The sequence below is a fragment of the Camelus bactrianus genome, chromosome 9 (assembly GCF_048773025.1).
Source record: "Camelus bactrianus isolate YW-2024 breed Bactrian camel chromosome 9, ASM4877302v1, whole genome shotgun sequence".
Taxonomy (NCBI): domain Eukaryota; kingdom Metazoa; phylum Chordata; class Mammalia; order Artiodactyla; family Camelidae; genus Camelus; species Camelus bactrianus.
In genome coordinates, this window is record NC_133547.1 from 28,653,909 (window position 1) to 28,675,129 (window position 21,221).

The following is a 21,221-nucleotide window of genomic DNA, read 5'->3' on the forward strand; positions in this document are numbered from 1 at the left end:
TATTTATTTATTTCAATATACATATGTATGTTTACTGGCATATAGTCAGTTTACCCAAGTTATTTTCCATAGTGGTTGTACCATTTTACATTTCCACCAGCACTATAGGAGAGTTCTGCTTCCTTCTTGTCCTTGTCAACACATGGTATTGTCAGTTTTTAAAAATTTTAGCTATTTTAGTGATATTTGTTTTAATTTGCATTTCCCTTATGACTAATGGTGTTGAACATCTTATAATGTCCTTATTGACTATTCATATGTCTTCTTTGGAGAAAAATCTACTCTTAACTTTTTCCCTACTTTTTATTGGGTTATCAGTAAGTTGTAAGAGTTCTTTACATATTCTAGATACAAGACCCTTATCAGGTACGATTTTCAAATACTTTCTCCTATTCTGTGGGTTGTCTTTACTTACTTGATGTTTTTCAAAGTGTGATTTTGAAACCTGATTATGTCCAATTTATTTTTCATGAGAAATATTTATTGCAAATACTTCACCTTAGTCTGTGGCTCACATTTTTACTTTAATAGTATTGTTTGAAGAACAAAAGACTAATTTTGATTAAATCCAGTTATCAATGTTTTCCTTTATGATGACTTTTTTGTGTTATCAGAAAACTTAGAAGCCAGTTTTAATTTTCTTGCTTTATTCTATTCCCATATACATCAAAATGAAAGTTTCAATTGAAAAAAGTGACCAGAGGGAAAGACGGATATTTCTAGGCAAGGAAGTCCAGATTTTTATCAGCAAGAGTATATACGCTGGAAATCAATGGAGTATTATCTTCCAGATGCCAAGGGAAATTGTCTAATGTCAAATGATCATTTAAGATTATTAACAAAATAAAGACATTTCAGGCAAACAAGACCTAGGAAGTTTATGGCCCAAAGACCTTCAGTGAAAGAATTACTAAGGATATATTTTAAAAAGTAAACTTAAATGGAGTAGGATGCAAGAATCAACAGTGGGCAAAGAAACAGAGAAAACAGCGCTGAGTCCAAATAAATAATGCTCACTGTAAAACATGGACCTTCTTAAAATAATGGACCAAAACACACACCAAAATCTTGCATGACATTTTACACTTTTATTCGTTGTTGAGGGATACATGTTAAGGTTTTCTTTGACTTTTCTGATAGGCACACCACATACAGCCATATCCTAATATATTTAGGGGATTGAGGCAAGTTTTTGTCTTTTACAAAATGTGACTTTTCAAACCTCACCTACTCTTACAAGTCTCACCAGAAGCCATTCCTTTCTATCTGATAAGAACAAGCTCTTAAAGTGTTTTCACTGAATTTCTGAAGTTTACACATAAACTGTTCACCATTCAATATAAGCAAATTTACACAGCAGGCACACCCCATGCCCCATCCTCGGATCTTACTCTAACACTTGTTTCTGTGGGGGAGACTTCTTGTCCTTACCCTGCTTCCTGGTGGCCCCATTCCTTCCCCATTTCCCCACTCCCTTTTTACCGCTTCCATCATTAACAGATGCAGCCACCTGTTCACTGCTCTCATTCACATACAGATCTCTCTCCCTCTCCAAGTATACTTATCTGCTCCTTGAAGATAGGGCTGTTTTCATCTCTGTGTCTATCTGCCGGCACCTTGTACAATGCCTGACACACAGGAGGCATTCAATAAATCTTTGCTGAATGAATGTATGAATAATTTTATGGCCTGGATATTTAAATTTTTTTCATAATTTATTTTCAAATCACGCTAAGTTTGAGTTCAAATAGTTCAAAATCAATATAATGTTCCAGTATGCTTCCAACTATTGAAACAACTCAATTAAAAAATGTACAACTAACACTTTATCTTAATTGATAATATAGGTAAAATTAAAAACATTTAATAATGCTTTATATTTTGCATTTATTTTATAGTATACTACTACAGACACATAAAAGTAGAATTATCTAATTAAAACATTTTCCCCTCCTAAGTATATTTCTAACTCTGAAAACTATAGAAAGTATTAATGAAAGTTATAGTACATATTTTTTAAAAATAAAACTGACATATCCCGCCACCAACTTTATGGGGAAACAACAGGTACAAGTTCTGGTATGTTAGGAATTTTGGGAAAAAAATAGGTTTGGAATCATAAGTTGGTATATTTGAGTATGAAAACACAATAGATTAAATTCTAATTAAAACAACTTCAGATTTCTCTAAATGTACATTTGGCAGAAAGATGAATTATTGGCCAGTATACAATAAATATATCAATTGCTTACATTCCCAAATATTAAAAAGGCTGGGTGGAAAAGTTAGAAAAAAAAATCTGTTCTAAAAAGAGACATACTTAAATGAGCCATAGACTTTTTATCACTGAAAATCGAGGATCCTATTTCAGTTTCTGCTTAGCTCTGGTAGGGAAAAGTCTGAACCACTCATTCAAAATAGAGTAACTTCAATTTCCATTTCACAAATAGCTGTCTGAGTGATCTTATCTGTGAATGGGAAAATTATTAGCTATTACTTGTGATTCAAGTTCTAGCACTGGCCATTCCTAAATGGATACTCTATTATCACACTGGCACAATGTGGTCTTCAGAATTTATACCATGTGAACAACTTTTGTAAGACATCTTGGTCCTTTTGTTGACTACAGTTTCTCAGATGAGAATTCAAGATAGACTAATCACAGGACGAATTCCAAGTTACAGTACGCTGTGTTAAAGTAAGGCTCCAGTGTATTTTGGACATTTAATAATAAGCTGTGGCTTCTTGTCATGTTTACTGGGAAAAAAATTATATAAATTCTTTCTACCTTGGGTTGCTGGATACACATCTCCCCAGAAAAATATCTGTTATATATACTATCAGTAACTTAGCTTTCAGCAATTATTTGGTAGTATTACCACTCTTTTATTTTATGGCTTTTTAAACATTAAGTCCTTAAGTATTTGAGAAGCAGTCACTATATTGATGGTTCACCAAGAAGAGAAATGCTTATCACCTTAGAAATGATAAGTCCTTAAAAAAATCAGTTTCTAAACAAAAGGTTATTCAATAACAGAAATTAAAGGTACAGAAGCAAAACAAAGACAAAACACATTTTAAAATGCCATACATGATCCCCTTCACAAAATGAATCCATAATCTTGCTTCTTTGTCAAGAGTAGGGGGAAAAACACAAAACAGCTCCTGCTCAAGTCTGCATATATTAACAATATACCTTGTTTCCTATTTTCAAAATAATCTTTCAAATAGTCCATTTTTGTAGTCCAAGGTATTAAAAAATAATGTGATATTAAAGTTCCCTCTTAAAATATTTTGGCCAATTCACTGTATAGGCTAAAATTAAAATGAGCATTTGTTTAAACACTTAGGTTACATGAAAAAATGTTGTACATTTCCAAATAAAAAAGTTAATTACACACACTTAACAACATTACATACAATTAATATAAAGGCTATATAAAGCTTTAGGAGGCTCAAAGTCTAAGCAAGTCTTAGCAGGTAAATCAGCTGATTTCACATTACAATTCTAATGATCAAATTATCCAACTAGTAAACTATAAACCCTTACTTAGGATAGGAAAAAAGTCTACTGTATTTATTTTGAATATGGAACCACAGCTCTTTTTCCTAAGATGAAAACATTTGGGCAAAATTAGTTTTATATATTAGTTTACATATATATAATTATATAATTAATTTCATTTTATAAACCATGTGTTAACATGGTTTAAAAGTGTTGAGATAGGAGAGATTTTTAAAGAAATTTTTAAACTATTTGGGTTACAGATACAAATTTATAGAATTACAAAGACCTATGGTATACATCAAAGGTCACAGCTTATTTGCTATTTTCTGGTTCTTAAACTAATGAGGAATTATATTAAATGAGCTATAGTCTCTTCTAGCTCTAAAGTTTTGGTTATATTGCTTTGCTTTTAAATAGTTAAGACCACATCTCAAATAAAGTTGCCTAAATAGACAACACTGGCCCTGAATTAAGTATTTTTTCCACCCCTCTTTTGGCTTTTAGTCCCCTGCAGTCGGTTACCAGCGGGGAGCAAAGGCTGCGCATTTTACTCACCTGACTCTTCATCCCCATGCCCCTGCCCCTCTCCAGAGCCCACGGTGCCCAGCGCATGGTAAGTGCTCAATGCCTACTGAACACTCCTGATGAGCAGCAAAATAGTAAGGATAGACTGAGAATTAAAAAGAGTCTGGAGGTGACAACAGCTGCTTTTATAAAAACCCCAAACAATAATTTCAAAGCTTTTAGTCTCCTTTATAGATTTACTTTGGCTTGTTTTTGTAATAAGCAAGAGCAAATATGGCACAAGAATATAAGGTTAAATCGTTATACGTCAACTATAAGCAAGGACACATAAAAAAATTTAAGTTTCCATTCCTGTACTGAAGAAAGGAATTTTATTTACACTACTAGTGGATCCCAGCTACTCCGGTTATGCTGAGATAATAATCATCTCATCAATGACAGGAAAAATATCTTCCAGTATTTCAATTTTAACAATTGTAATTAAGTCGCTTAGTTATACTGTAGAGTAAGGAGTAATTAATGAATTTTTTAGAAATAAAAAATATGTATAAATATGTAATATATATACCTGATGCCTAGGCCAAAATATATCTAACAACAAATTTTCTTGATTTCTATTGTCATAAAAATAAAGGAAAAATATATTGCAAGTATTTTCTTTATAGACAATTTCAATTAGAAAACAATAGTTTAATGAAAACAATACAGTGGTTCATGTGAGTGAACTGACACGGAAGCAAGAGAAGTATTCAAAACTTGCCAGTCAAATAGAACGAAAGCATGTCTGCCTCAGTGACACCATTTGCAGGCAGTAACTAGACTGTACACATCTCAACTTTGTCTCACGTTCAAGGAAAATACAAGTCAGCAGGATGTGCTCCTAAGACGCAGTTAAGAACCCTTCCTCTTAGCCTGTAAGATGTAGCCTTTTGACTTGATAACTCCCCTGCTTTTAACGATGACCGAGTACCGCAGCAGCCACAGCGGCGCCCACTCCCGCGCCTGGATGCCGGGGATGCTCTCCTGAAGAGCTTCCTGGAAGCTTGCTTCCGAAAGCAGTTCTTCAAACAAACAGACAACAATTGAAAACCCAAATTGTTAAGTTTGAAAACAAAAGCACTTCACTATGTAGGCAAGCAGTTAAACACAACTAAAGCAACACCTCAGAACTGAACATAAAACACACTCATCCTTAATATGTGCTATGAGCCTGAACCAGAGTGTCAGAAAGACCCTGGAGGTTCTTCAGGAAGCATCTACACCTGTACCTCAGCCAGTTTACTCCATAGTTTCTAGCGAGTGGAGCCTGGAAGCCTGTGTTTTTTGAAGATTTCCAGGTGATTCTAATGTACAGCCAGGGACGATACAGGAAAGTACAAAGAAGGAAAAAAAAAAAAGTATTCACAATCCTGTCAACCACAGATGGACCATTTCCATTGCCATGTATTTCCATCCAACTTCTTTTACGCGTGACTTTATGTGTGTATGTATTTATCTATCCATATCTTAAAAACTAGAAATCATATCGTAGTTATAGCCTAATTTACTTATTTTTTACTTGCATTATGAATATTTTATCGTGTAATTAAATATTCTGTGAAAACATTATTTTTAATAATTCTCCCAACATTAAATTTTATAGGTATCATAATTTATACACTTCCTTATTGTTGACAAAAAAACAAGTTTTTTCTTAATATTCCGCTAATAAAAATAATGCTTGATGAACATCCTTAAAATGCATGCCTGGCTATGGAACAAGGTCAAAGTACAAGTACACTTTGAAGGCTGGTTACATAGCATACCGCCAACTGCCTTCCAGGAAGGCTGTGCTCCACACGCAGCAGGTAACACTGGAGTGCCGACTGTACCATGTCCTCGCCAGCACCAGCGCTCATTTTAAAAATCCTTCCCAATGGTTGTATTTTAATCTGCATCTCTTTGATGAATCATTATTTTCCACTTCTACACTGATGTCCAAGCCACTGTTCTGAATTACCACTCCCCTCCTCGCTGCCCCTGCCCCAGCCACTCTGGCCTCAGAGCCGGACCCTGAAATCCTCAAGCGCATTCACACCCTGGGGACCGCGAACCAGCTGCCCCCTCTTCCCCGAGCACTCTTCTTCCAGATGCCCACACGGCTCGGTCCATTCTTGTAGGTCTCTGATTAACATCACCTCAGTGGAGAGGCCTCCCTGACCATCAGCCCTCCCATACAGAACACCAGCCCCTCATCTGGGCACTCTTTTCTCCCCCAGCCATCTTGTCTCCATAGCTTACACCACTGCTTACCATATTCAACTTTATTTTATTGTGTCTTCTCCTGTCAGAATATAAATTCCGTATAGGTTGAAATTTTTCCGACTTGGTTCTGTATTTCTAGTACTTAAAACAATGCCTGGCACAGAGTAGGTGCTCAAGTAAATGTCTACTGAATCAGTCAATATGGAAAGATTCCCCGGGTTTAGAACCAACTCTACAGACAGGGACTAAGCAGTCATCTGTACAGTAAGACACGGGAGCGTGAAGAACCTGCCCCCCAAGATGACCTGCTGTGCTATTAGATCAGCATCAATAGCAAACTCTCAGGAAGTATTAGCTGTTACTATGTGCCAGGCACTTTGCTGAGTACTTTACATGTATTAACTCTTTTAATCCATAGGTTAATAACCCAATGAGACAGATAATAATATTTCCTTTTACATGGGAAAACTGAGACAGAGAGATTAAATAACCTGCCCAAGGTCACACAGCTAGCAAACGGTCGTTTTCACGACTGAAATGCAAATGTCTTTGGATAAATAACTGTAATATGGCTTCGTCTATCAGACTGTCCAACAGAGAAGAAGACCGTGAGGGCATGAGGCGTAATACAGATTAGATTCAATGGGAGTAGGGGGAGGAGCAAGGCCAATAAAAAGGGGAAAGTTCTAAAGTCAGAATCACCTACTTCACAATTTTATCCTGACTGCAGTTAAACTGTTACCACAACTTCTAGGACAAAGAGTAATGGAAAATAAACATTTCTGAGGAATAAGGGTAATTTTAGAACAGAGGAAAGCCTTTAGGTGACTTATAAACAAAATCCTACTTTAGATGACAAGCAGGATTAAATGTTTTACAACTTGATCGCTTAAAAAAGTAAATTTGACACAAAATCAGGACTATGTAATTCATTAACTACATACTTTTAATTTCACTATGTTAACTCGTGAGAATCAGTAAACATGACAAAACTTTTAAGAGAATTGCTTCATCACAGATCGAAGTGTCTGAAGATCAGTTAACAGTATATGCGGGATCGGCCTATAAATTCTAATTACAGAGTTTAGAATTAAAATTAAAGAGACACCCAATGCCAAATTACACCAGTACAGCAAAAACATACCCTCCAAAAAGAACGAAACCTCTCTTTTCACATACACATACATATGCATATGCAACGCATTTTTCCGCAACAATGATGTGTTAGCACATCACCCACACGCCAACATTTAGATAAAGTGGAAATAAAACACGAGCCATCTAGTCTTTTCCTGCTTCCTTTGCTACTGGAAAAAGGACAGTTTTTTTCTAGTGGCGCTGGAACAGGGTACAGGCTCATCCAGCAGCTGTTGGTAATAACTACTATTGGTAATAATTACTGTTGGATGAACTCCACCCCCAAAGTAAACAGAAAAATGGTATCATGTCTGCCAACGTATGGGAAGTTAAAATTTAAATGGCTTATATATTTTAGAACAAATCAGTCAAGGAATTCTTTGTTAGATTTTCACTAAAATGACCTTCTTTTAAAGAAATGAATCTAATTACCTGCTTGTGAAAGCTCTGCTGTGGAGGGGAGGCAAAAGTCACCATCTCCTGTTCTGGTAGGACTTAAATGGGAACTGATAAGAAAGTAAAGTTTCAGACTGAAATACTGTAACAAGAACGTTTCAAATCAGAGGTGGCTCGGTATGGTGAGGAAAAGCTCCACCTTCAGCCAAGACTTAGGTCCAAGTTCAGACTTTGCTCTGTGCCAGTGCTGTGACCTCAGTTAGTTGCTTAAACTCTATTTTCTCATCAATAAAATGTCTAGTTTCAGTAGTTGTGAGGATTACAGATAATCTTGGAGGCATCCGCGTGATGCCTGGCATGTGAGGAACATTAGAACTCCTCCTGCACTTCCTACAGAACAAGTAAAACAATGGACTCGGCAGACTACTAATGCACAGTATCAAGTCTTAAGACGCTACCCACAAGCATCCTAAAAGTAAACCGACGCTAACCACCAACGTAACACCACAGTTTCAGAAATGAAGTAAAAGCTGAAGGTTTTCTCCAGGAATTACCTATAAAGTGTAATTTCCTCCAGTTAAACCAGAACTTCTGTAACACTGTCATGGAGATTTAACACTCCCACAAGATATCTCACTTAAGTATACCAAAAATACTGTTTCCCAGAGCCTGTACATTTACTAAGTAAAACTCTGCCTCTGCTCCCTATGAAACGGTGAAAAAGGGAGCATGGAGCAGACTGCTAATAAACAGGATGAAGTGTAAACTACTTCCTTCCCAGATCTCCAAGTTATCTTGTAAAATGTTGATTAAAAATTATTCTATAAAAGGAAAATAAGCCATAGTCATTAATCAATGTTTCTGATTAACAGCAAACATTTATGTCTTGATATACGATTAATAAAATAGCTAATCAAATACCTAGTCTAAGATGCTTAAGTTTCAAATTAAATTTTATCTGCGTCCTTTTCTAGACATTTGTCCTCTTTTAATTAAGTGGCTCTTTGATACAATCTTTGCTGTACTAGACAAGATTATATGTGATATTATTCAGAGTATCTTAAAAGATCCTTTCTGTGTAGCTTAATGCCTATAAACCTCAACAGACTGAATGTTTAGGAAATGAGTCCGTCACTTCTTTTCCCTTTGGTACAAACACGAAGCTGAAGCTTTCTGAAACTAAAATAAAGGCATATATGTTTTGAACTAATAATTAAGGATAGTTCTAGGTAACAGCATTGTACCTTTCACTGTACACAATTAAAAATTAAATTTTAACAAGTAGCTTCTTGTAAGATAAAACCTCACGACCAATTTCTATAAATGAAAATCTCAGCCTTACCTTTCGGATCATTATGAGTCAACAGCTGTATGTCAAATTGTTTAGCAAATGCAGTTAAATCAGGCGGCATCACACAGCAGGAGGCAAGATTAACTTGGTTACTATTTGGTTTTACCTAGAAGTGGAAAAAGAAATCATGACATCTCGACTAAATTAAGTGCTACAAAAAGTAGAAAGCAATAAAAGGACTCAGTTTTAGAACAGAAGAAGCATCACATTCCACAACGTTTTTATGTGAATATATTACTGAATGCTTTTCTAACTCACGTTAGTGGTAACACGGAGGGGAAAAATAGCTCTAGGAGAGGGAAAAGCCACAAGTACCACAATATTAAAATGCCTCCTGCCAGAACCTGCCACCTAATACATCTGCCTGGGAAACAAACATGATTCTAAGTGTATGGTTTGAGCTACAGAGGGAATATGTCTTAAAGACAGAGAATCAAATATAAGTAAGTATATTTAATGTTAATGTTAAAATATGGCTATTAATCAGGCACATTTGAAAAATAGAAGAATTGGATAATTTCTAATAGATGCTCTGGTAAATTTACAGATACATTTCGGATCACCCAAATCTCTTCAGAAGGCTCTTAGCCACACTCTGGCTATCACCAAGTCAAAGTGACAAGCGGCCACTTCTCTCTAGGGTCTTCCTGCCCATAAGAAACTGAAAGCTCTGAAAAGGAGAAGGCTGGGGATGAAGTAAAAGGAATAAAGAAAAACAGAGAATAAAGGTAAGATACTAGTAAGCAATTTCCCTAATAATTTTGTAGGTTATTAGGCCAGAGAGTGTCCGTGATTGATTTATGATTCCCCCTCCACATCAGGTTATACAAACTGAGGGTCTTATATAGCTTTAAATAACAGTGAGCAAAATACTTGTTATATATGATATCCTCTTACTTAGGAAATAAGAGCCACGGACTAATAATACACAAGAAAAATGTAATACTTTTATCACGTAACTAAAACTGAAGGAAACAGCCTTAATTCATTTGGCTGTGAATGCTTAACTAAACACATCTTCAAGTGTTTTTGTCAAAGCCTGCCTCAAAAATTCCCATATTTGGAACAGCCAACCCGCGGCAGTGTCCACTAGGTGCACGATGTTTAACGGGAGGCATCAAAGACTGTAAAAGACAGGCTCCCCCTGAGTGCTCGTGATCTAGACGGCCTCTACCTGTGCCCACTGATACAGCTGCTCCAACTGGGTCTTGTCCAGATCTGAGGTGCCTATAGCAACGATCTTTTTGCTCTGAACTAAGTTTTGTAATTCCTCCCAGTAAGGCTGCAAATGCTCCAAGGAAAGGTTAACGCCATCTTCAATGGGAGGCGAAGCAATGATCACAGAGTCCAGCTGTGCAACTCCGAGGACTGAACAGGCTGGTGTGAAGGGAGACACGGAAGAGGATAGATGTTTATTATTTAATAAAAACAAGTTGTTTCTAATGTCTTTCAAGTACCCCAACTGAATTCTGTCCGTACAGTTCCCTAGTTTTCTATATAACAGATAGTCTCATTTGGTTTCATAATTTACCTGCTACTTAGAACATTTCCATCTTTTAAAAAAAGTGTAAGTGCACATTTCTCTACTTGGTCTGTGTGGCAGACAAGTGGGCCTCTCTGGCCTGCCTCTTCCTGGGGAACTCACAACCCCTCCAGGCACTGCTTCCTGGGGAACAGCGCTCCTTGCTTCCTAGGCCCCAGGATTTTTTGGTAGCTTCTGACCTAATATTCTGTCATTGGTAATCATAGCAAAGAATAAATCTGAGATACTGAAAAACTCAATTTATGGTCTTAATCTGTATTTATAGAGGTAGATAATTTCTTAATTTCTATAAAAATAACTTGAGTATATTTTTATGATTATTGTTCACTCCACCATTATATTAAAGACCTGCACTGTTCAATGTATATAGATACTGGAAGAATGTTATAAAAGAAAAAATACTAAGCAACTGTAATGCCACAATAACCTAACCAAGTGCTGAAAATAGATCAAAATGCTTGTTTTTGTTGTTGGGACTGTTTTGGTATTTCACCTGCAGTACTGAAAGTGTTAAAAGTATGATTAAGGAGAATTTCTATCTCCAAACATAGTTAACATTTAGTAATGTTACATCTTTTACATTCCTCTTATATATCAAAATATGACCTTACACAAGTTGATGTGATCTACAGAAGCCATAAGGAACTGGGCTAGAACCTTAAAAGGTAAAACTGGAATAAACTTACTTTCTTTTTTTCCTGGACCTGAACACAGGATATAGCTACTACACCTACAAAAATTTAAAGTCCTCTATGAAAATAAGGTTAAAATTCTGCTTACCCATGTCAACTGCATTTCTAGTTGATGATGAAGAGTTTGATCCCACAATGAACAGCTTTGCTGGGTAACAAAGGAAACAAAACTGATTACTACATTTGAATAGCATCCTACCTCATAGCAGTAACACCGCAAACAATACTAAGATGACAGATAATCCTGAATGAATTATTTTTCTTTTCCTAGTCACATTGTTTTTTTTGTTTTCATTTTAAGATCTAAGAGTATATATCCATTGTAATTTAAAAACTATATGCTAGTTGACAACAAACATCTATTTGTCAAAACAAAAAATCAGATATTAACTTCCCATTTATTAGAAGGCAGGTCAGATAAATACAGAAACTGAAATTACTTAATTTGTATATTTTAAAGTGTATATTTTTTATGAATTAAACATTAATGGAGTGTATTATGTATTTTCTCCAATAAACTAAAATCTATATAAAGACTAAATTAAAATTGCTTGTAATGAGAAGAAAATTGGAAAAAAAACCCCACAAAAACAAAAACACCCCATAACCCCACCTTCCAAATACAATCATTTTCATTTTTAGACGTTGCCTTCACGTTCTCAGTCATATGAAGGAGGGTATATTTTTCTACTTCTATTTGGTTTACCTTTATGCAAAAATACTTTTTTTACATCTCTATGCAGTATTTAGTTATCTTAATTTCTTTTATCATAACAATATTCACTCTAGAAACGAGGAAAACCTTTAAGAGTAGAAAGACCAAAAAAAAAAAAAAAAAAACTGCCAATAGTCTTATCACCAAAAGTAATTACTGCTTAGATTTTTATGTACTCTGTATTTTTAATGAATAATTGTACATACTCTTTTTTTTTTTAATTTAACTGAACCATAGTTGATTTACATTGTTGTGTTAGTTTCTGGTGTACAGCTTAGTGATTCAGTTATACTATATATATATTTCATATGCTTTTCAATATAGGTTATTACAAGCTATATTATGTATCACTTATATGTGGAATCTTAAAAAATGACACAAATGAACTTACTTGCAAAACAGAAACAGACTGACAGACATAGAAAACAAACTTAGGGTGATCAAAAGGGTAAGGGGGCGGAGGGAGAAATTAGGAGCCTGGGATTAGCAGTTACAAACTACTATGTATAAAACAGATAAACCACAAGGTCCTCTGTATAGCACAGGGAACTATATACACACTCATTTTTAATGGTTGCACATTATTCCATAATTTTGATAGGGTACAATTTACCAAATGATTTCCTGCTTTGTGACTGTTTAGATTAGTTCCAGTTTTTTGTTATCACATATAATGCTGAAATAAACATCGATAGTAACTTTTTGTTCAACTTTATGCCTGAAGCATTTCCCAAGGACAAATTGTCAGAAATGTGATTATGAGTCAAAGGATATGATCTTTTTTCTGAGTCTTGTTCTATTTTATTTACCTCCTACTTTAGAAAAGATTTGTATCAGTTTACCAGACCACTAAAAGTTAGGGGTTACTCTCCTAACAATACAGAATGCTATTAGAAACATACATATAACATACGTATATATTTGCTAACTTGATAAATACAAAATACACCTGCCCAGGACCACATTAACTGGCATTTCTTTGGTTATTAGGAAAGTTGAGTCATTTTTCATATTTAAGAAATTGAAACTTTGTCTTGATTTCAACTCAACTTTATATGCATATGTTCAAAAATCTCAATAGACAAATAAGTGGAGTAAGAGGAAAGCAGGAAGAGAGAAAATCAGAAAGGGGAACAGAGGGAAAACAGGGTTCATGAAACATCCTTACGTAAAGTGCCTGGCATTCAACACATGCAACAAATTTTCCTTGTACACTGTATTTGTCATTTCCTTTCTACTGCTGGATAATTGTCCTAAAATACGGCTTTCCTCATGTTACTGCTCTACTTACAAGCCATCACAGCTTCCTAACCAGCTGAGAGTCAGTCTTCACCACTGTGGTCCACCCTTGGCTCCTGTAACTACACTCTATGAAGACCCTCCCATTACTGCTCCTCTGGCCATGAATTTGTGCCATTTGAAATGGTCTCCTCTCTCTGAAAGATGAGGCATTTTTAGGTAGATGGAGAGAGTAAAGCTCTTCACAGGTAGAGAGCTTATCAAAAATCTCAAGCCCTATAGGAACTAAGGACAACTCGTAAGAGCTCCAAGATGGATCCCTGCCATGAGGAGCTGCAATCAACTACAGAGAAAATGTTGCTTTGATGTCCTTCCCAACACAAATAGCAATGTGAAATTAACAGAAAAAAGTGGGGATTGTAGTCAGGCATACCTAGATGGATTCCTGGTGCAACCACTTACTTGCCGTATGACAGCTTTCAAGTTATTTAATGTCACTTGTGCAATGGGGAAAATAAATCTACCTTACAGGACTGTTTTGAAAATTCTATGAAGAAGTATAACCATAAAGTGTCAAGTACAGCGCCTTGTATAAAGCAAGATTCAACAAATGGTAGTAATTTTTAAAGTCAAATGACAATGCCCTATCTCACCTTACATGTCCATCCCGGTAACACTAACAATATAAAATAACCACCACTACAACACAGCCACAAACGGTAATAAGCAACAGCTGCCTGGCACTGACTCCGTGCAAGCACTGTGCTAAGCGTTTCTTTTGCTACTTCACCTCACTTACAAAGAAGCCTGTGAAACAGACGTATCCCCATTTCATAGACGAAGAGTCTGAACCCATAGAGAGTAAATCATATGTTAGCCCAAAATTTTATCAGTCAGTAATCTGCACGTCTGGGAATTTCAGCCTACTTAAGCTCAAGCATTTAATGACTATGCTACGCTGACTGTGAGCTGAGGGCGAGAACAGCACATCTTTTCATTTCCTGAGCTGACTAGTGCTGCCTCTGGAAAAAAGGAGTCACTCGATACATCTGCTGAATGGGCACAATGTCTGTTTTATCTACCCTCATGTAACCTGCTGCCCGGCCTTCTCTCCGTGCTCCCAGGCAACCTCAGCCACTGCTCAGCAGTGTCGCACCAGGACGGCAAGGCTCGCGCTTGTTTCAGGGAGCCGCTGCTCTTAAGCCTTCCCTTTATTCTTTCTGTTTCCTCCACCTTCCTCTCCCTGCTGCTCTGACGTCCCACGCGTCAGTCACTGAGAACACGGGGAAGAGCAGCAGGGTGCAGCTCTATGCTGACTTCACTGATGGAGCCAACAGGGACCTCCTGCAACTCCTTTTTTAAGGCTGACTTTAAAATTATGTTATAAAGCTTGCTATTTGCCACACTTAGTGACTGAGGTACTCAGTACCAGAAGCAAAAAAAGCAAAAAAAGTGACAAAACCTCACTTTGACTTCTCCTGTATGACAAAATGAATTTAAGGCTGGACTTTACCAGAAACTTTCATTTCTTCTCTTTCATCGGGATTTATCTTTTCCACTGCATGAGACACAGTACATTCCAAGACATCTGGAAACTCCTATAATAAACACATGATACTTACAATAAATATAAAATTAATGTTTCTGATTAGCTATATATTTTCTATTGTCCATAACACTCATTAGAAGCAGAGAACCCATAAAACAACACGGTTCTTTACCTGAGGTCTGTATGGGCTTCAGAAGGTTTGTAAAGCCCTGAAATAAAAGTAAAATGCTCTGTGTGTGTGTGTCTTCGTTTTCTGGGAAAAAGTGTCTTATTTTGATCAGCTACTCAGAGGGATGTATGATCAACAACTGGGCAGTGTGTGAGGAGTTAGAGCCACTAGCACAGTAAGTAATTTTATTCAGAAAAGAAACCAATGAAAAATAGTATTTTCCTTCTGGATCCTGACAAGTTAAAAACTTTCTGTATCAATTACAAACATCTTAAGCCAAAACTTTTTTTTTTTCTGAGTGCAATGAAAAAAAAAGTCATTCCAATACATAATAATGAATAATTAATGAGTGAAATTATAAAAAGTTAGTACATATAGATCAGAAAGATACTAACTCACATTTATAAGATTAAAACAAAAAGTAAATAGTGAGGACTTTTCCATGGTTCTTGAGTGTATTACAATGCCTGGCATGTACCAGGGGCTCAGTAGCATTTCCAAGTCATGCACAGAGTGAATGGTCATTTCAGAGGAACGGAGACTGATAGAAGACATTAATTAACAATTAACGTCTACCTAGCAGATACAGTTACAAACTTGTAGTATGCTCAGGGGAACACTTATTTTCAGCACATGTCCTCATTTATACTTTTAAAGTAGTCTATGTAATTTGTTACAAGCCTTTGGCTAAGCTGGGTTCTAAAGAGTGGTTTACAGACAGGTATTCTGTATATTAACACGTATGGTAATAACCACACATGAACATTTAACAAAACACAGCTTCTTACTTTTTCATCTGAACCTGACATTTAAAAAATTATTTCTAGTGACTGTATTTTGGGTTATATTCTAACAAAGCAATCTACTAGTCAAAACTGTTTGATAGTCATTCCTCTACTAGACCAAATATAAACTGGAACAAAACACACTGTGAGGAAACTGCGGTGGGAATCCTTGTATCTCGTCTAGTTGACTAGAAAGTCTGGATTTTCTCTTTTACGCTAAGTCTAGTGAGCCAGACTGCTATCTCAGCAAGTCAACCACTGTGAGTTTTATGCTAACTGCCTATGTGACTTTCCTATCAAAACTGAGGAAATTAATTTCCTGCTTATTTCATTTCCTTTCTGACCTACATGACTCCTTTATTCACATTTCACTCACCCTGACCAAATCCGGGCTGATTTGGGAACTCCACTCATTCAAGGTCTTTTGGATACAATCTCGAAGCTGCAAAAGAAATGCATTTTGAAACTGTTAATCAAAGGCTACACACTGTTCTGTATGTCTACAATAAGACTGTGCTAGTCTGATAAGGAGGAAAAAGAAGATATCAACAGGAAATACCACACAAACCAAATTTTTAATTCAACAGGGTTTTTGTTTCCTTTAACAAAGATAGACCTATTTTTATCCTACTTTCAACTCTCAAAGGTTCTTGACCTAAAGCAGTAGTCTAATTATTTAAAATGTTTTTGTGGGGGGAGGTTATAGCTCAGTGGTAGAGTGTGTGCTTAGCATGCATGGGTTCAATCCCCAGTACTTCCTCTATAAAGAAACAAACAAACCTAATTACCTCTATCCCACAAAAAACATTATTAAAATAAAAAAAAATACTTTTGTACCAATGAAAATTTAAGTAAACTTATGAGACATAATAAAAACATTCATAAAGAAACATTTTTTTTTTCAAGAATAAGGTTTATAAATGGAGGAACTTGGATTCAAGCCCAGGCTACCTGACTAGAGTTGATATTAACCACTATGCCGTATTCCTCAAAGACAGACTAATGACTCTCTAAGGTGGCCAGAGAAACTCCTGTATCAGATTCACCTGCGGTGTTTATTAAAAATTTAAATTTCTGAGCCCTATCCTAGATCTGCTGAATCATTCTCTAAGAGATGCAGAACTTTCATTTTAACAAGCATCCAACTAATCAAAATTTACTCTAAATATCTTGCAGAAGTCAACTTGCATACAGTCAGTCCATAAGTCATTTCCTAACACTTAAGTACACCTTAAATCTGTCTTTCTTGTTGTCTTACATAAACAAACATTTTTACACGAACATTATAGTATTTTGTAAACTCATTAAAGTGTTTACTAATCTTTTATCTCTTATGAAAGTTTCAGACGCATTTAATAGTGGTCCAAAGTAAGACATACACTCACAAAATGAGTAAGGGCCTACATACACAGGACAGAACAAAAATTCACAAAATGATACTTACACTTACTACATGCCAGATACTCTGATGGCTTCTATTCTATTAGTTAGGGAAAAAAAATGCTGCTCCATGACTCACGAAACTGATTTATGACCATGAATGGGCCAATACTAGCAGTTTGAAATCACTGCCTTTTAAATACTAAGGGCACAGTGCTTTGCATTCTGTGGGCAATCAATGAAAAAATAATGAGTGAGTAGAAGTACATCCCTGAATTGCAAAAGCACTTTCCTAACACCAAAAACAGAGACTAAACTCCTGAACTCACTATTTGATCTAGGATTGTTTATGATAAAAACTGATATAAGTACTTTATTGCTTATATCTTAGTTCAGATAATTACAAGGGACAACTGGTTTCTCAATTTAAGAGCTCAGAGTCACCTATGTAAGATTTATAATCTACAATAGCAATTTATGTGCTAGCCACAATATCCCACGTGAATTCAATTTACAGGGTCTATATCTATATTTTTGTGGAAGGTATATTCATAATCAAGTTTAAGCCAGTAGATAAAAATTAGTTGATAATCATTTTAGATAGAATTACAAGTCAATATTCTTTGAAAAGTTAATAAAAGTTGAGGCAGCAGGACCAACTAGAAGGTAAAAATTCTTTCAGGAATTCTGTGGTTCAAATCATGGAAAAACTTAGAAATTTCCACTGAAAGGATGCTTCACTTGCATACTTAAGGCTTTCCTGGTGAATTTCTTAATTCATGAAGACAAGTGTGTTTTCATAGTGTTCACCCCTTTCTGTCAGGACAAATCATAGAACAGTCCAATGTTACAATAATATGAGAAATTCACTGACCATATCACAAACCTAGTGATTTTTAATCTTGCACATGCTACCTGTATTGACTTAACATTAACCTTGTACTTTTTTGTTCTCTGTTCTCTTCATTCTTACCATACACACATAGTATCATGGAAGATCAGTGTCATCATAATTTAGTGTATCATTAGATCTGCAGTTGTATAAGAGTTTTAAAAATGCCCTTACAACAAGTAACTGGTTAAAACAGTCTTATAATGGCCCATTTAAAAAATTAGATTTGATTTAATAAAATTCTAGTGAAACAAAAAGTCTGGGAGGTCACAGAATAATAATAAAACCAACCAACCCAAACAATAGAACTAGAACAGACCTTTTAGTAAATTTAATGATCTCTCTATCCAATGTGTAAATGTTCTCAACGAGTGATTTATCAGTTTCTTTATTCAAAGAGGTTAACCTGTTTCAAGTAGTATATCCCAATTTAAAGTTCTGGTTGCTACAAAATTCTTCACATAGAAGCAAAACATGCCTCTCCTATTCTAACTAAGCTGTCATATTTTCTCTACATATGCCATCATATCTTCAAGTTTTCCTTAAATGTTTTCAATGTTTCTTTAGTTTTGTTCCTCTTATATAGCACCCAAAATAAAACACACAAACCAAAATCAATCCTTTTAACGGTGGGGTGTGACTCATTACTGCATTAGGAAATCGAGTTTCTAAAAATTAAAATAAGATACAAAAAATCAGAATACACAGTATAGAGTATGGGTTAAAACCTTTTCATGAAAACTGTGTGTGTGTGTGTGTGTGTGTGTGTAAATTATGAACTAGAATACAAGGCAAAATGTATTTTTTTTACTGGCTTTGCAGTCAAATTGAAAACCACTACTTTAGCGTGTGTTAAGTGAGATAAGGGAGGGAAAACTTCAGCCAACATTATCAGTATACATGCAGAATGCTATACTGAACCACCAGCCCTGGAGGAAATGCAAGGTCTAGTACCAAACACAGAACTATTTATTTTTGGCAGAAATAGTCCAAGTGGGGGTAGATTAAAAAAAAACCAAAACATACAAACTGAGCTGGATCCTAGACACAGAACACGGCATGGATTCTGACTCCTATTAAAGTTACAACCGAGAGTTCTCATCTCCGGATGGGCCCTCACTCCCAACACCAGACCTGGGCACAGGTCCAGCGCATACTCAGGGAGACGCCATGTGCTCCTGCACAGCGTACCACCACCATCTCACACAAATGAGCCGAAACGGACTAGGAACACGGCTGATAACATAATATGACACAGTGTAGGAAATATTTTCCTTTAATCAAGCTATATCTTCCTGACTGAGCCAGATGATAAGGGAGATAAATGCTTGCATGGTGAGTATTTTCATCTACTATCTCTTTCATTCCTCATGAAGATATTATCCAACTTGAAAGTTATGTATATAGACTCGCGATGGTCAGCTTCCTAAAGTCACCGAGCTTCTAAATTAAGAGTTTATGTATTGTTATTCGTTAATACTAAAATCATCCCAAACCACCAATATGCCTCAGCGATTACCTGCATGATGACCGGCTCTCTCCTTAGGAAGGCCCCGCTGTGTAACAAACATGTAGTAAAGAGTGTAACTCCAGATTAGTCTCGGCCACTTCAAAATGGTGATCAGTCTTTACGTAGATAACTGAGGCACATTAATCTTCGGCCAGAGAAATACATACCTTATTCTAAAGCCGGATTTGAGTGTTTAGACATTTGCCTCACAGCAAGAGAGAAACTACTGCCAACACCCTAAAAGCTAAGTGGATTATTACTGCTACCTCATCTGAATCCCCGAAAAGCTCGTCTCAAACACACTTCTCTAGCCGGACCCCGCTGGGGGACAGGGAGCGGGGCAGGGAGAGGGACGGAGCGACGGGCCGGCGCTCTCGGACTCCGACAGCCCGGAGAGGGACCCCATCGGCTGGAGAGTTCGGTTACCGGCCGCGAGCACCGACAGAGGCGCTGCTCGGCGTGAAGGTGCACCTGCCGACTTTTTTAAGCCGATATGCCCCCACCAGCAGGTCGGGATGCCACAGCGCCCCAGCCTCGTCCCGCGGGCGCAGCCCAGGTGCGCGCCTCTCCCGCGTCCCCCGCGGCGCCCGCCCTGGCCCGGCCCGGCCCGCGGCCTGGCCCGCGAGCCCCGCGTCTCCGCCCGCACGCCCGCCGCCCTCACCTCCTCGCTGTGCGTGGACGGGCACTTCTTCCGCAGGCGGCCCCAGTTCAGCAGGTTCCCCGTCTGCAGGTGCAGGGTGCTGGCCCGCGCCAGGAGCGCCCCGGCCGCGCGGCTGTGAGTGCCCATAGCAGCGGCCGACGGAGCGGGCCCGGCGGCGACGGGGCCGCAGCTGGGGAAGGAGGCCGCCCCGCAGGCCGGAGAGCGGAGCGCGCGGCTGCTCGCCCCGCGCGGCGGGACCCCGGCCTGCGCTCGGGCCCGAGGGCGGCCGGGCGGCGGCGGCGGCGGAGCGGCGGCCCGGGAAGGATGCGCCGGTGGCCGCGGCTCCTGCTCCTGCGGCCGCCGCAAGGGAGAGAGTTCACTCACACCTGAGGAGCCGTTTCCTGGAAGACAATGACTAAGCAGAAATCGCGGCCGAGAAAGTGCTTCGTAACCGTTACCCGTCCCGCGGCGGGGCGGGGCGGCGAGCGGGCCGCGGAGCGCCAAGCCGCGGGCGACTGGCCCTCGGCCTGCGGCGGGCGTGGCGCCGGGCGGGCGGGCACGCGGCGGAGGGAGAGCGGGGCGCGCGGGGCGGGAGGGGCGGCGCGGGGCCGGCGCTTGGCAGGGCTCCCCCTGCCGGTCAAAGGGCTCGCCGCCCCCGCCCGCCGCGCTCGCGCTCCCGCTCCCGCCCGCCGCGCAGCCCCTGCGCCGTCACGCCGGTGACGCCTCACTCACCTCTTTAAAAAGACAGCGCAGGTATCCACCGAGGCTTGAGATGCCAGCCGGTTTCAGCTCTCCGGAGCGGGTGCTAATGCCCAAGGGCCCCCTCCTTCAGCTTCACTTGGCTACCCTCTTACTAAGTTCACTTCTTTTCTCAAGAGCTTTCCCCCAAACTGCTCATTCTTCGCCACGTCCATTCTTTAAAGGTTTACATTGTAGGCCAATGTGT

The 21,221-nt window shown here is 38.2% G+C and overlaps 1 protein-coding gene and 1 long non-coding RNA gene across 3 annotated transcripts in view; one reads left to right on the forward strand and one right to left on the reverse strand.

The window, feature by feature from the left end:
- LOC105065322 (uncharacterized) overlaps positions 1-10,943 on the forward strand; it is a 12,668-nt gene extending 1,725 nt beyond the window's left edge. For both annotated transcript variants that reach the window (XR_834926.3, XR_012509106.1), the window contains exons 2-4: positions 4,013-4,121; positions 9,709-9,889; positions 10,439-10,943. This is a non-coding gene — a long non-coding RNA (uncharacterized LOC105065322). The remainder of the gene's footprint in view (positions 1-4,012; positions 4,122-9,708; positions 9,890-10,438) is intronic.
- Positions 1,067-20,802, reverse strand: GCLM (glutamate-cysteine ligase modifier subunit). The gene is made up of 7 exons (XM_074369984.1): positions 20,297-20,802; positions 16,230-16,295; positions 14,864-14,948; positions 11,485-11,544; positions 10,336-10,538; positions 9,153-9,267; positions 1,067-5,094 (listed from the first exon to the last, which is right to left on the reverse strand). Exons 1-7 carry the CDS (start codon positions 20,420-20,422, stop codon positions 4,925-4,927), a joined length of 825 nt encoding a protein of 274 aa, XP_074226085.1. The 5' UTR covers positions 20,423-20,802; the 3' UTR covers positions 1,067-4,924.
- Positions 20,803-21,221: the final 419 nt, after the last annotated feature.

What these genes read in the sequence shown, in the direction of transcription:
- GCLM (XM_074369984.1), bottom strand. Translation starts at nt 20,422, where the DNA reads ATGGGCACTCACAGCCGCGCGGCCGGGGCGCTCCTGGCGCGGGCCAGC. An exon ending in TCAGCCCGGATTTGGTCAGG is followed by an intron (nt 14,949 to 16,229) that starts GTGAGTGAAATG and finishes TGTTTATTATAG; the next exon opens with GAGTTTCCAGATGTCTTGGA. An exon ending in AGCTGTATCAGTGGGCACAG is followed by an intron (nt 9,268 to 10,335) that starts GTAGAGGCCGTC and finishes TTCCACTTCTAG; the next exon opens with GTAAAACCAAATAGTAACCA.